This window comes from Felis catus, chromosome A1, assembly GCF_018350175.1.
Source record: "Felis catus isolate Fca126 chromosome A1, F.catus_Fca126_mat1.0, whole genome shotgun sequence".
Classification (NCBI taxonomy): domain Eukaryota; kingdom Metazoa; phylum Chordata; class Mammalia; order Carnivora; family Felidae; genus Felis; species Felis catus.
Genome location: NC_058368.1, coordinates 88,293,367 through 88,308,733, shown reverse-complemented (window position 1 = coordinate 88,308,733; position 15,367 = coordinate 88,293,367). Strand labels below are relative to the sequence as shown.

Sequence of the window (15,367 nt, the reverse complement as noted above, 5' to 3'; positions counted from 1 at the left end):
TTTCTGCAGAGTAACAAGCAAAATCCACAGTTTAGGGCCCTGGGTGCCAGCGTTAGGTTACGAGCATTAGGACATAGTATACACAATGCAGATTATTAAAACACAACTACCTTCTACCTGAGTTCCCAGAGTCTGCAGTAAGACCCCTGCCTCAGGAAGGAGCCTGAGATCATGTGTACAAGCTGACAAGCTTAGAGGGATGTCCTGAAGTTGCTGACATCACAGGCTACCCATGACTCACCCAGCACTGTCCACACCCGAGTTTCCAATCACTTTTCATTCCAGTAGTCTTAATTTCAAATGGAAAACAAAGGAAGAGCAGACATCGAAGGAAAGCCTCCAACATGGAAAATAAACATCAATTCAAGCAAGTGAAAATAGCAGTTTGGTGGAAATTAACTCAGCTGGGAGAAGTTCCTTCAGGTTTAGACAAAAATGATGAGCACATTCCATGTTGTTCCTCCCACTACTCACAACCACACAAGTCACACACAGGAGATTTTGAAAGGATAAATAGACTAGCTAGGGCCACAGGACTTGAAGAGCAAGCAGCTCAGTGGGGAGTTCCCTGCAGTGTTTCTTTCCTCCCACGTGTCCAACTTGGATGTAGAGGAGCCTGCGACCTGGAAATGCCCACACACATGCATGCATACACACTCTTTCTCACACACGTACGCTCACACACATTCACACACACTGACTCACACACACACTCTGAAACACACTCACACACTCTGACACACACACACACACTGACTCACACACATACACACTCAAACATACACTCACATACACTCACACATACCTACACTCACTCTGACACACACTCTCCCACACATGCACACACGCCCTCACACACATATACACTCATACACACTCTCACATACATACACATATGCCAACACACATGCTCACAGTCACACACACACACTATCACACACACACCCACACATTCTCACATTCACACACCTACACTCACACTCACACACAGTTTCCCAGACATGCACGCACACTTTCACACACTCACATATATACACTCATACACAGTCTCACACGCTCACTCTCACACACACACATATACACTCACACATGCTCACAGTCACACACATACACTCACACATACCCACACTCTCACAGACTCACACACATACACTCTCACATGCTTACACATTCATGCTCATACACTCACACATGCTTACAGTCACACAATACACTCTCACACGCTCACACACACCCATACTCTCACATGCTTACATACTCTCACACACACTCTCACACATGCTCACAGGCACACACATACCCTCTCACATGCTCACAGCCACACCTTCACATGCTTACACACTCACTCTCACACACTCACACATGTTCACAGTCACACAATACACTCTCACACGCTCTCACAGTCACACATGCTCACAGTCACACACATATGCTCACACGCTCACACATACCCACACCCTGACATGCTTACACACTCTCACATGCTCTCACATGCTCACAGAATCTCACACACGTTCACACACATACTCTCACACATTAGTCCTAACTAAACCCACAGACCAGGGTGGCCCAACATGATGGAACGCTCTAACCATCCTTCCTATTCTCAAGGCAGACATTGGGAAAGCTCCACACTCTGCCCCCCAAAAGGCGCCTCAGAAGCAGAATTCATCAGTGGAAGGCCAACTTCCAACCCCTTCCCCCACAGTAAGGTGGTCCCTGCAGAACCTGCAGGCTGAGATATCTCAGCCTCAGCATTATTGACCTTGGGTCTGGACAGTTATTGGTTCTGGGAGGGTGGCAGCAGGTGCACTGTAGGCTACTTAGCAGCGTCCCTGAACAACCCACTAGATGCCAATACCACACCCCCCAATTCTGATCATCGACAATGGCTCCTGACACTACCTAATGTCCCCTGGGAACATCACTCCTGGTTGAGAACCAATGCCATGTGTCCACACCCCCTGCAGGACGGGCCCTCTTCTCTCCCCCCACCCAGAGTAGGAGGCACCACTCTTTCCCATCCCAAGCCTGCAGTGAGGGGACGCAGGTGGAGTCCTGTCCCTTGGGAAACATGAAGGTGGACAGACAGGCCAGAACACATGAGCCGGAATGTACAATCGGAGTGACCCCAAGAGTGGGCTGTCTGGGAGCGAGGCCACCAGAGACTGGCTCCCTGATGGGGACTGAGGAGCCTGCAGCCTGCGGGTACTCCAGGAGGAGGGGGCCTGCCCAGGTGGCTGAGACACCACGTGTCTGCCCAAAACAGGTAGTCAGGGTTCCCGCCAATCAATGTTCCTGGTGTCTTGTGCCCTGCTCCATGGAGCTGCACGCCCTCATGTGTTCTGTGTTGTCACGTGCCCCCTGCCATGGCACTATGGTGCCCTCATGTGTTCCCGGTGTTACATGCCCCACGCCGAGGCGCTGCGGTGCCCTCACGTGTTCTGTGCTGTCACGTGCTCTGCGCCGAGGAGCTGCGGTGCCCTCACGTGTTCTCTGCTGTCACGTGCTCTGCGCCGAGGTGCTGCGGTGCCCTCATATCTTCCTGGCGTCGCATGCCCCAGCAGGGTTGCAAGTCGGACGAGGTCCTGCCCTTGAACCCCTGGGACCCTCCCACCTCATGGCTTCCCGGCCATCTGTCCCTCATGCTGTGCTTGGAGCCTCGGTGCCTGCAGCCCCCGGCCTCATCCTGCTCCTGCTCCTCCTGCCCCCCACCCAAGTTGCAGCCATAGCCCACGGACACCCCAGGATCGAGGGTGTCTCCTTGAACCGAGAAGTGGGTAGGACCCTTCCCAGCCCAAGTTGAAGGGGTCCTAGGGGCGGTTTCGGGGCTTCTTTTCCGTGCGGTGGAGGCCCACCCCTCTCTGCCTCTCTCCGCCCCTCCCAGCCCCTCCCTGCTCCTATCCTCCTTTCACGCCCTTCCCTGCACCTCTCCGCCCCTCCTCAGCACCTTCCCTTACCTGCCTTCCCTTTCCTACCCTCACTCTCATCCCCTCCCTTGCCCTGGCCTCCCTTTCTTGGCCCTCCCCCCAACTTCCCCTCCCATTCCCTCTCATGCCTCACCCCTCCCTGTCTTTCCCTTTCCCTGCCCTCTTCCTGACCTCCCCAAACTTTCCCTTCCCTTCTCACCCAGAGGCAGGACCTCTCTGCCACTCTGTGTTTCTCCCCAACCCAATCCACCTGCCACCGCTGATAACTTGCAGACTCTGTCCCTTTCTCCTCAGCCTGTGGCCATCGTTACATACAGGGGAAGATTGTGGGGGGCGTGGATGTCCCAGAAAGGAAGTGGCCATGGCAGGTCAGCGTGCACTATGCAGGCTTCCACGTCTGCGGAGGGTCCATCATCGATGAGTACTGGATCCTGTCGGCAGCCCACTGCTTCCAGAAGTGAGTGGGCAGCACCAGATGCCATTCCCTAGGAGGTCCAGGGCCTCTGGGGTTGACCACGTGGGCTACCTACAGCTGGGACTTCCCAGAAGTGGGGGAGAGAGTGGTGCCCAGCACACAGTTCCAGCCAGGGCAGCTTCTCCTCTCACAGGGCTTAGGGCTCCTTGGGGGCCATTGGCTCTTTGGGACAGGTGTGGAGCCTCGTCATAGGATGAGAGGTGAGAGGAAACATCACAGGAGAGGTGAGGAAAGACGTACCTTCATGGGCGACTCACTGCACACCTAAGTTCACCCTCCCGGGCTGACAGTGAGCAGCATGTCATGATGAGTCCCTGAATCCTCCATGGGCCCAGCTTAGGACTTCTTTGGGGGCAGTTTTCCTAGACAACCAGGATTCCAGTGTGCTGCAGGAGTTTGCTTTTCCATATCCTGGCTGAGAGCCTGGAGACCCAGGCCACCATGCTCCAGGCTTCCCTGGGCCTGTGAACTCCTAGGAGACTTCCCTTCCCAGGTACAAGGTGCACAAGCCACTGTGCCTCTGTCCTCTGTCCCCACAGGGAGAAGAACACTGAAGCATTTGATATGTATGTGGGTCTTGTGGACCTCAGGGTTGCAGGCAATCACACCCAGTGGTTCGAGGTGAACAAGGTGATCATTCACCCTACGTATGAAGTGTACCACCCTATTGGAGGGGACATTGCCCTGGTGCAGCTGAAATCTCGCATTGTGTTTTCTGACTCTGTGCTCCCAGTCTGCGTTGCACCCCCAGATGTGAACCTTCAGAATGTCATTTGCTGGGCTACAGGATGGGGAGTCATCTCCCAACAAGGTAAGAGAACTAAGGGGTCAGTTTCTTAATTGGAGCTTGTGTAGGATGACAGCTCTGTGTCACTACAGAGAAGAATGAATTCTGTCAGTTATGGGAGTGCAGGTGTCAGGAGACTGGAAATCCCACCCATCAATCACTATTTCTTTGTCAGTGTGCGGTTTTGTTATCCCTGGCTGTCTTTGTTGTCTACAGAGAAGGAGTTACATCGATTCTGAGTACAGAATGTATATTTAGTATATTGAAAATACAAATACAGATTTCAAAAGAGAGTTTTCCTTAAGATTCTAAATTCAACTTATAAACAATCTTTTTAAACTTATTTTAAAAATGGGGGCACCCGGGTGGCTTAGTCAGTTAAGCATCCAACTTTGGCCCAGGTCATCTCACAGTTTGTGAGTTCAAGCCCCGCATCAAGCTCTCTGCTGTCAGGAGAAAGCCTGGAGCTTTCTTCAGATCCTCTGTACCTCTCTTTCTGCCTCTCCCTCACTCATACCATCTTTGTCTCAAAAATAAAAATAAACATAAAAAAATTAAAAATCTATTAGTTATTTTAGTTTTCTCCATAATGGCCTCATATTTTCTTTCTAGGTTTATACCTGAGTACTTTAGAATTTTTATGGTTACTGAATATTTTATTTTCTTTTTTTAACATTTATTTATAATTTTTGAAAGAGAGAGAGAAAGAGAGACAAAGCATGAGTGGGCAAGGGGTAGAGAGAGGGGGAGACACAGAATCCGAAGCAGGCTCCAGGCTCCGAGCTGTCAGCACAGAGCCCAACATGGGGCTTGAACTCACAAACTGCAATATCATGACCTGAGCCGAACTTGAACACTTAACTGACTGAGCCACCCAGGCGCCCCTGAAAACTTTTTTTTTATTGTATTTGCTGATTAGTGACAGCTATTGATTTTTGCACATTGATTTTTCCAGCCACCTTATAGAACTCACTTTTAATACCTTGTCAATTTAGTATTTGGAAAAGAAACATCCTGGGTTTTTTTCCCAAATAATGACTGTTTCATCATTTCTTTTCCCATATTTTCATCTTTTATTTTTTTTATTTTTTGGTCTTATTGCAATGATGCTGGGTCTCCTTCTCTTATTTTCTATTTTAATGAAAATCCTTTTAATAACTTGCTATAAATTTATGGTCCGGTCTGGAGACTTTAGATTAATCTTATACCAGGTTAAGAAAGATTAATGTCTGCTTTACTTAATTAAAAAAATTTACTGAATTTAGGCTGCTAGAAATTCAAATTAGAAAGTTATAACTTTATCACGTTCAATGTAATTCCCATGGTAACAAAGAAAATATCTGTAGAATATACACAAAAGGAAATGAAGAAGGAATTTAAACATTTCACTACAGAAAAAAAAGTGTTTAAGCACAAAAGAAGACTGTAATTCAAGAAATGATGGACAAAAAGATACAAGGCATAGAGAAAACAAATAGCACCATGACAGAAGTCTCTCCTTATCAGTAATTACTTTAAATGTAAATGGATTAAATTCTCCAATCAAAAGACAGAGATTAGAAGAATGGATAAAAATACATGATCCAATTCTGTGCTGTTTGTGAAACTCACCTGAGATCCAAGGGCACAAACAAGTTGAAAATGAAAGGACGGAAAAATATATTCATGCAAGCAGTGACCAAAAGAGAGCAGGGTGGCTACACTATTAACAGATAAAATAGACTCTTAAAAAAAAGTTACAAGAGACAAAGAAGGACATTATAGATGAATAAAAGGTTTACACATCAGGAAGATATAAAAATTATAAGCATTTACACACCTAAAGACAAACTATCAAAATATATGAAGCAAAAACTGACAGAACTGAAAGGAGCACTAGACAGCTCTACTGTAATAGTTGGATATTTCAATATGCCTCTCTCAACAATGGACTGAACAACCAGACAGAAGATAAGGAAGGAAAGAGAGGACTCGAACATCACAATGAACCAACTAGATGTAGCAGACACACATAGACACCCACCCCGCAACAGCCACACACAAATGCACTTGTGAAATTTTTCAGGATAGACCATACATTAGGCCACAAACAAAGTCCCAGTATATCTTAAAGGTAAATATCCTACAAAATATCTTCTCTGACCCAGACAGGGTGAAGTAGAAATCAGTAATATAAAGAAAATGGAAGAATTCAAAAACCATGAAAAGTAAACAACACATTGTTAAATAACAAATGGATCAAAGGAAAAAAATCACAAGGAAAGTTACAAAATACTTAGAGACAAATAAAAAAAGAACTAAAATGCAACATACCAAAACGTATGGGGTGCAGCAAAAGCAGTACTATGGGGAAAAATTATAGCTATGCCATTTATTCTTTTATAAAAGAAGTACTTAACATTTATAAAGAAGAAAGACCTCTGATAAATAACTTCACTTTACAACTTAAGAAACAAAAGAAGAACAAACTAAACCAAAGCTAGCAGAAAGCAGACAATAACTAGAAAGCAGAGAAAATTAAATAGAGATGAGAAAAAAAAAGTTAATAAGACCAATGTTAGTTATGTGAAAAGACCAACAAAATGAACAAAGCTTTAGCTAGCCTGACTACAGAAATGAAACTGAGAACACCACTACTGACATCACCTAAATAAAAGGATTTTAAGAGAATACTAGACATAACTCCACTCCAACAAGTCTGATAACATACATGAAAGGGAAAAATTCCTAGAAATGCCCAAATTACCAAAACTGACTCCAGAGAAACTTAAAACTCCAAGTGAGTTGTAACAAGTAAGCAAGTTGGTATTCACAAACCTCTCAACAATAAAAGTCTAGGACGAGGTGGCCTCCCTGATGAACACTACCAAAGATTTAAAGAAAAGTTAATGGCAATTCTTCTCAAATGATATTTGAAAAACATAGGAGAGAAGGGAACACTCACCTCATTATATGGAGCCAACATTACACTGATCCCAAAGCAAGACACAAAAGTATGAGACACTATTCTTCGTGAATGTAGATGTAAAAATCCTCAACAAGACACCAACAAACTTAATTCAACAACACATTAAATCCCAAATACAAAATCTAACAGCACACCTAAAGGAAATAGCAGCAGAATGGCAAAGACACCCCAAACCCAGCAGAAGAAGAGAAATAATAAAGATCAGAGCAGAAATAAACAATACAGAATCTAAAAACACAGTAGAGCAGATCAATGAAACCAAGATTTGGTTTTTTTAAAACATAAACAAAATTGATAAACCTCTAGTCAGGCTTCTCAAAAAGAAAAGGGAGATGACCCAAATAGATAAAATCACAAATGAAAATAGCATTATTACAACCAATCCCTCAGAAATACAAGCAATTATCAGGGAATACTATGAAAAATTATATGCCATTTATTCTTTTATAAAAGAAGTACTTAACATTTATATGCCAACTGGACAACCTGGAAGAAATAGACAAATTCCTAAACACCCACACACTTCCAAAACTCAATCAGGAGGAAATAGAAAATTTGAACAGACCCATAACTAGTGAAGAAATTGAATCAGTTATCAAAAATCTACCAACAAATAAGAGTCCAGGACCAGATGGCTTCTGTGGGGAATTGCACCAGACATTTAAAGCAGAGATAATACCTATCCTTCTCAAGCTGTACCAAAAAATAGAAAGGAAAGGAAAACTTCCAGACTCATTCTATGAAGCCAGCATTACTTTGATTCCCAAACCAGAAATCCAGCAAAAAAGAGAACTACAGGCCAATATCCCTGATGAATATGGATGCAAAAATTCTCAATAAGATACTAGCAAATCGAATTCAACAGCATATAAAAAGAATTATTCACCATGATCAAATGGGATTCTTTCCTGGGCTGCAGAGCTGGTTCAACATTTGCAAATCAATCAATGTGATACATCACATTAATAAAAGAAAAGAAAAGAAAAGAAAAGAAAAGAAACATAAGATCCTGTCAATCGATGCAGAAAAAGCAGTTGACAAAATACAGCATCCTTTCTTAATAAAAACCCTCGAGAAAGTCAGGAGAAAAGGAACATACTTAAACATCATAAAAGCCATTTATGAAAAACCTACAGCTAATATCATCCTCAATGGGGAAAAACAGAGAGCTTTCCCCCTGAGATCAGGAACACGACAGGGATGTCTACTCCCACCGCTGTTGTTTAACATAGTGTTGGAAGTCCTAGCATCAGCAATCAGACAACAAAAGGAAATCAAAGGCATCAAAATTGGCAAAGATTAAGTCAAGCTTTCACTTTTTGCAGATGACCTGATATTATACAGGAAAACTCGATAGATTCCACCAAAAGTCTGCTAGAACTGATACATGAATTCAGCAAAGTCCAGGATACGAAATTAATGTACAGAGATCAGTTACATTTTTATACACCAATAATGAAGCAACAGAAAGAGAAATAAAGAAACTGATGCCATTCACAATTGCACCAAGAATCATAAAATACCTAGGAATAAACCTAATCAAAGATGTAAAAGATCTGTATGCTGAAAACTATAGAAAGCTTATGAAGGAAATTGAAGAAGATACAAAGAAATGGAAAAACCTTGCATGATCATGGATTGGAAGAATAAATATTGTTAAAATGTCAACACTACCAAAGCAATCTATATATTCAATGCAATCCCAATCAAAATTGCACCAGCATTCTTCTCGAAGCTAGAACAGGCAATCCTAAAATTTGTATGGAACCCAAATAGCCAAAGTAATACTGAAGAAGAAGACCAAAGCGGGAGGCATCACAATCCCAGACATTAGCCTCTACTACAAAGCTGTCATCATCAAGACAGCATGATATTGGCACAAAAACAGACACATAGGCCAATGGAATAGAATAGAGACCCCAGAATTGGATCCACAAATGTATGGCCAACTAATCTTTGACAAAGCAGGAAAGAATATCCAATGGAAAAAAGACAGTGTCTTTAAGAAATGGTGCTGGGAGAACTGGACAGCAACATGCAGAAGAATGAACCTGGACCACTTTCTTACGCCATTCACAAAAATAAACTCAAAATGGATACAGGACCTGAATGTGAGACAGGAAACCATCAAAGCCCTAGAGGAGAAAGCAGGAAAAAAACCTCTCTGACCTAGGCAGCAGCAATTTCTTACTTGACACATCGCCAAAAGCAAGGGAATTAAACGCAAAAATGAACTATTGGGACCACATCCAGATAAATAGCTTCTGCACTCCAAAGGAAACAATCAACAAAACTAAAAGGCAACCGACGGAATGGGAAAAGATTTGCAAATGACATATCAGACAAAGGGCTAGTATCCAAAATCTATAAAGAACTCACCAAACTCCACACCCAGAAAACAAATAATCCAGTGAAGAAATGGGCAGAAGACATGAATAGATACTTCTCTAAAGAAGACATCTAGATGGCCAACAGGTACATGAAAAGATGCTCAATGTCACTTCTCATCAGGGAAATACAAATCAAAACCACACTGAGATACCACTTCTCGCCAGTCAGAGTGGCTAAAATGAACAAATCAGGAGACTACAGATGCTGGAGGGGATGTGGAGAAACTGTTGCACTGTTAGTGGGAATGCAAACTGGTGCAGCCACTCTGGAAAACAGTATGGAGGTTCCTCAAAAAATTAAAAATAGATCTACCTGATGAGCCAGCAATAGCACTGCTAGGAATTTACCCAAGGGATACACGAGTGCTGATGCATAGGGGCACTTGTACCCCAATGTTTATAGCAGCACTGTCAACAATAGCCAAATTATGGAAAGAGCCTAAATGTCCATCAACTGACAAATGGATACAGAAGATGTGGTTTATATATACAATGGAATACTACTTGGCAATGAGAAAGAATAAAACCTGGCCTTTTGCAGCAACATGGATGGAACTGGAGGGTATTATGCTAAGTGAAATAAGTCATACAGAGAAAGACCGATACCATATGTTTTCACTCTTATGTGGATCCTGAGAAACTTAACAGAAAACCATGGGGGAGGGGAAGGAGAAAAAAAAGTTACATATAGGGAAGGGGGCAAACCATAAGAGACTCTTAAATACTGAGAATAAACTGAGGGTTGATGGGAGGGTGGGGGAGAGGGGAAAGTGGGTGATGGGCATTGAGGAGGGCACCTGTTGGGATGAGCACTGGGTGTTTTATGGAAACCAATTTGACAATAAATTATATAATTAATACATACATACAAACATACATACATACATACCATTATGCCATCAAAATAAAAAAACAGCACATTAAAAGGATTATACACTTTGGGGCATCTGGGTGGCTTGGTCGGTTAAGTGTCTGACTCTTGGTTTCAACTCAGGTCATGATCTCATGGTTCGTGAGCTTGTGCCTGGCATCGGGTTCTGGGCTGACAGCACGGAGCCTGCTTGGGATTTCTCTTGCCCTCTCTCTCTCCTACACACCCACTTGAGTTCTCTCTCTCCCTCAAAAAGTAAATAAATAAACATTAAAAAAGGATTATACACTTCAACAAAGTGTTATTTGTCCCAGGAATACAAAGGAGGCTCAGCATGCAAAAATTAACCAATAGAACACACCACATTAAAGGAATGAAGGGGGAACCCATATGTTCAGCTCAAGTGATGCAGAAAAGCCTCTGACTGGATCCAATGTCCTTTCATGAAGAAAAAAAAGCCAGTCAAAAAGTAGGAAGAGGGGAGTACTTCCTTGGCACGACTAAGGACATTTATGAACAACCCGCAGCCAGTATCTTACCCAGCAGAGAAAGGTGGACAACTGACGCCTAAAATCATGAGCAGGATAAGAAGGCCACTCTCACCGCTGACATTTTGTATTGTACCAGAAGCTTCAGACGGTTAAATTAGGCAAGAAAAAGAAACAAAAGTCACCCAAATTCCAAGTAATCCTAAAAACCAACACATAAAACCAACCACTACAAACAAGAAACAATTTCAGCAAAGTTGCAGGATAAAGATCAACACACACAAAAGTTAACTGAGTTTCTATATGCCTTCAGTGAACAATCACAAAATGACATTAAGAAAATAATACTACATCATCTGAAAAAAAAGCTACCTTTAGTAAATTCAGCCAAGGAGGTGGAGACCTGTAAACCAAGTGCTACAAAACATTGCCGAGGGGGATTTTGAAAGACCTAAATAAATGGAAAGGCAGCTTCTGTTCACGGGTTAGAAGACAAAATTGTCACAATGTCAGCACCACCCAAAGTGGCCTGCATGTCCAGTGCCTTTTCTGAAGAAATGGAAAAGTTGGTTCTTAAGTTCATATGGAATTGGAAGGGTCCCTATGTAGCCAAAACACACTCTTGGAGGAGAAGATCAAAGCTGGACAGACTCACAGTTCCCACTTTCAAAATACTGTAAAGTTATAGATATCAAGACAATGTGATTCTAGCACAAGGACAGATTCATAGACCACCTGTGTACACGTGTGCCTTTGTACATGTGTGTGTGCATGTGTGTGTACAGGTGTGTGCACGTGCATGTATGCATATGGGGTGAGGGGTGCACGTGCATGGGTGTGAGTTCATGTGTGAGTGTGTGCATGCATGTGTATCTGTTACATTTTTGTTGAATGCCAGACATTATAGAACATTTAGAACTGAAGCCTGTGAGCCCCAGAATAGACCCTTCTCTGCTGAGTCATTAGTGGGGTGGCGAGGGCGGGGCAGTCTGGTGAGAATTTGAGCTGGGTTGCAGGTTCTGCTGTTGCTCTGGCTGCCTTCAGTGCACCAGAGGCTCAGGTCCCTCCGTGGTGGCTGCTGGATGTGGGGCCTGGGGTGTCTGTCTGTTCCTGCTCCTCCTTTCACCTCAGCACCTCTGCACACCCGTGGCACGTTGTCGCCTACCCTCTGGAGGGCAACTGGTGCTGGGGAGGAGGATCCCTGAGTTGCCCTGGTCCAGCCTTGGTCCCTGGCAGTGCTGTGGGCCCATTGGAAATGGGCCTCTGTGCACAGTTGCTGGCACACCTGGGGCAGCTGCACTCGACTCTGTGTCCTGGGACAAGAGTATCTTTTGGTCCTCCCGACCAATGGAAGGCTCATGGTCCACAGGTGAAAAAGGAAGCAAGCTGTGCTCTTGCAGTCCTCCGGTGGCAGCTGGCCATCCCCTGGCCTCCTGCGTGGAGGGGCTCTCTCTCTGGACCCCTGCCCTGTCTCCTGTATTGTCCCATGGCTCTCGGTGGAGACTTAGAGGAAAGACCTACTAGTGAGTGCAAACCTCTCCTGTGGCTTCCGAGCATTCTGAGCTGGTGTGCTGGCCACACCTACACAAGCCATTGAAATTATTGCTGACCGCTTTCCATGCACATCTTCCTTCCACCTCTTCCCTTGTGCTCTGCCAGGCTCATCAGTTTGGTCCTCCGTCCACCAGCTGCATGGGGCTGTGGCGGCCGTGAGAGTGTGATGGATAGCTTACACCACACGTCCTCTGTCTCTACCACTGTCTGGGTGGTCAGCAAGCCTCTCCACTCTGGGATGGCTGGAACTCGGTATCCCAGGCCCCTGTGAGCTCTGGGGGCTGTGGAGTCCACCCCACCATCCTCTGCCCATCCTCCCCATGGGATTGTCTGTACCCTCTGCACGCACGGCTCAGGACCCAGCAGCAAGCTGAGGGAGCCGAGACTCTGTGCCCTCTGGGCCTCCTTCTCTCTGCAACACCCTCCTTGTGGTGTCCACCTTGGGGTTCCAGCTGCCCAGGTACCTGGGGACGTTCCCCACCCGAGGGGCATGGGTCCCTTGAGGTCTTGCCTCATCTGCTATGTGTTCCCTGGACAGCCACAATGTAGGAAAGCAGTTGTGTCCTGTGCAGACACATTGCTGCTTGCTTATGGCAGGAGAGAAGTGCACTCCTTGTTGCCCTGCGTGGTCACAGTGGAGGCCCTGAGAGGTTTACAGCCAGCGTATTTCCCGATGCACTTTATTGGGCTGCCTCTTCCAACACTGCAAACCCTGGTTTGTGGGTGCTCTGTTGCTCTGCATGCCCGTTTGCACCACCTGCCTTGTCCGTGGCTCCTCTCCTGACATTGCCCTGCCTGCGCAGCCAGCGTCAACCGCAAACGCTGCTGACTCCTGCTTTGGGTCACCTTCTCTAGCTCCAAAAGTGGTTCCCCAGGTGCCCCTGGAGGGTGCTGTGCCTTCCCCAAATGGGCACCCCTTTGACACCAGGGTCGCACAGGTCTGCAGCCTGTGCAAACAGCTTTTCTTCAGTCAGAGCGATGCCCAGAGCCATGAGAACCTCTCATACATGGGCCAGGAGAGCACAGGTTTCTGGGACCAATGACTGTGCCCATCAGGGTAGACTGAAGCACGCAGGGGTGACACCGGCAAAACCCAGAGGTTCTTTATTTTGCACACAGTGCCCTCCACTCAGCCACCTGGGGACTGGGCTGACAGAGGCTTGTTTGGTCCCCAGCTGCAGCAGTGGGAGGGAACAGGCTAGAACGTGGTGTGGCCCTTCCCGCTGCTTTAGAAAGACTCACGTGACACATATATTTCATACCCACTTAGCAAACCAGGCACCCCAGTGCAGAGAGGGAGCCATGAGGAGGTCGGGAGCAGGAGGAGCCTCAGGGTGAGCCAGCTGGGCCCCAGGATCACAGGTGCCTTGGGGACCCCTCACTGGGCCTGCACTTCTTTCCGACAGGCCACACCTCAGACAAGCTGCAGGAGGCACAGATGCCCCTGATCTCACTGCCCCTGTGCCAGCTGCTCTACGGACACCTGTCATATATTATGATGGACATGCTGTGTGCCGGGGACATCAAGAACATGAAGACTGTGTGCGAGGTGCTTCCCTCTGAGGGGCAGGGGCCAAGCCTGGGGCTCTCAGATGTTCACCTGCTTTGAGCCAGGGGGCACTTCAGGAGTGGGAGGTGGTCCCGGATGGCCTGTCTCCTGTAGGGCTCAGGAGCACATCACCATGTGGCCTTCAGCTGGGCGGGAGTCTTGGGTGGCTTATGCGACTCCAGTTAGCACTCAACACCCCGTGGACCCCAGCACTGCCAGAACAGCCCAGGCTCCACGTCTGCCCGGGGCCTTGCCCACTGTCTGTCACCCCATGGCACCGTCCCCACCCCCACCCCCACTGGCAGGACAGTGCCTGGAGCACAGCCCGCCTGCAGCAGAGCTTGGCACCGGCAAAGTGGGGCTGAGTGTGTGGGATGCAGGAGGCTGCAGACCCTGAACTTCCCATTCACAGGAACCCCCTCTCTTTTCCAGGGTGACTCTGGTGGCCCACTCGTCTGTGAATTCAACCACACCTGGTTGCAGGTTGGAGTGGTGAGCTGGGGCCGTGGCTGCACATACCCTATGTATCCTGCAGTTTATGCGCGGGTCTCCTATTTCTCAAAGTGGATCCATTATCACATAGAGCACACACCCCTGCCTCTTCAGCCACTCCCCACCCTCTCCTCCATGCTATGCGCCACCCTCAGTGTCCCTGTGACCATGCTAGCTGTCCTGTTAATGTTGTGAGGGCCACCGGCCAGGCCCAGATGTGGGGCCACATCTCACCACAAAAGGGCCCAGTGCTCTGGGCTGAGATGTGGTAAGATATTAAATGTTTACCAAGTGAGCATCCTGGAGGTGCTATGTCGTCTGTCCACTCAGAGCACAGGCCCCCTCATGAAGACAGAGTGTGTATATCGCCTGGCACTCAGTGGCCTTATCAGGGTGACAGGCAGCAAGGGGAGAAGCACAGGCCAGCCGGCCATCAGTGTCGGGACACTGAATCCAGGTGCAGCCAAAGCCAGCAGAGTTTTAAATGCTCAGAACTGTCAGTGTCAAAGAGTTTTTAAGTACCCAAATTTCCAATATGAAAATTGAAAGATGTGAGCTGAGAGTAGGCATTTGGAAGAACCAAAAAGATGAACACAGAAATCAGGGGGCCAAATGCCAAGAAAACACCAAAACTAACATTCTAAACATCTGGTTTTGGAAAAAAAATCAAAAAGTAAGAAGTCACTAACTTCATCAAGATATAAGCTGGGGCCCCTGGGTGGCTCAGTCAGTTAAGTGCCAGACTTTGACTCAGGTCATGATCTCGCGGTTTGTGGGTTTGAGCCCCACATTGGGCTCTGCTGACAGCTCAGAGCCTGGAGCCTGCTTTGGATCCTGTGTCTCCCTTGCTCTCTGCCCCTCCC

At 46.5% G+C, this 15,367-nt stretch overlaps 1 protein-coding gene across 1 annotated transcript; it reads left to right on the top strand.

Annotated features, from left to right (window-relative positions):
• Positions 1-2,489: 2,489 nt before the first annotated feature.
• On the top strand, positions 2,490-15,083 carry PRSS38 (serine protease 38). Its single transcript, XM_019813939.3, has 5 exons — positions 2,490-2,780; positions 3,225-3,387; positions 3,945-4,216; positions 13,870-14,012; positions 14,445-15,083. Exons 1-5 carry the CDS (start codon positions 2,621-2,623, stop codon positions 14,697-14,699), a joined length of 993 nt encoding a protein of 330 aa, XP_019669498.2. The 5' UTR covers positions 2,490-2,620; the 3' UTR covers positions 14,700-15,083.
• The last annotated feature ends 284 nt before the right edge of the window (positions 15,084-15,367 follow it).

Coding starts and splice junctions, on each gene's coding strand:
- PRSS38 (XM_019813939.3), top strand. CDS start 2,621: ATGGCTTCCCGGCCATCTGTCCCTCATGCTGTGCTTGGAGCCTCGGTG. Junction 3,388..3,944: donor GCAGCCCACTGCTTCCAGAA/GTGAGTGGGCAG, acceptor CTGTCCCCACAG/GGAGAAGAACACTGAAGCAT. Junction 4,217..13,869: donor GGGAGTCATCTCCCAACAAG/GTAAGAGAACTA, acceptor TCTTTCCGACAG/GCCACACCTCAGACAAGCTG.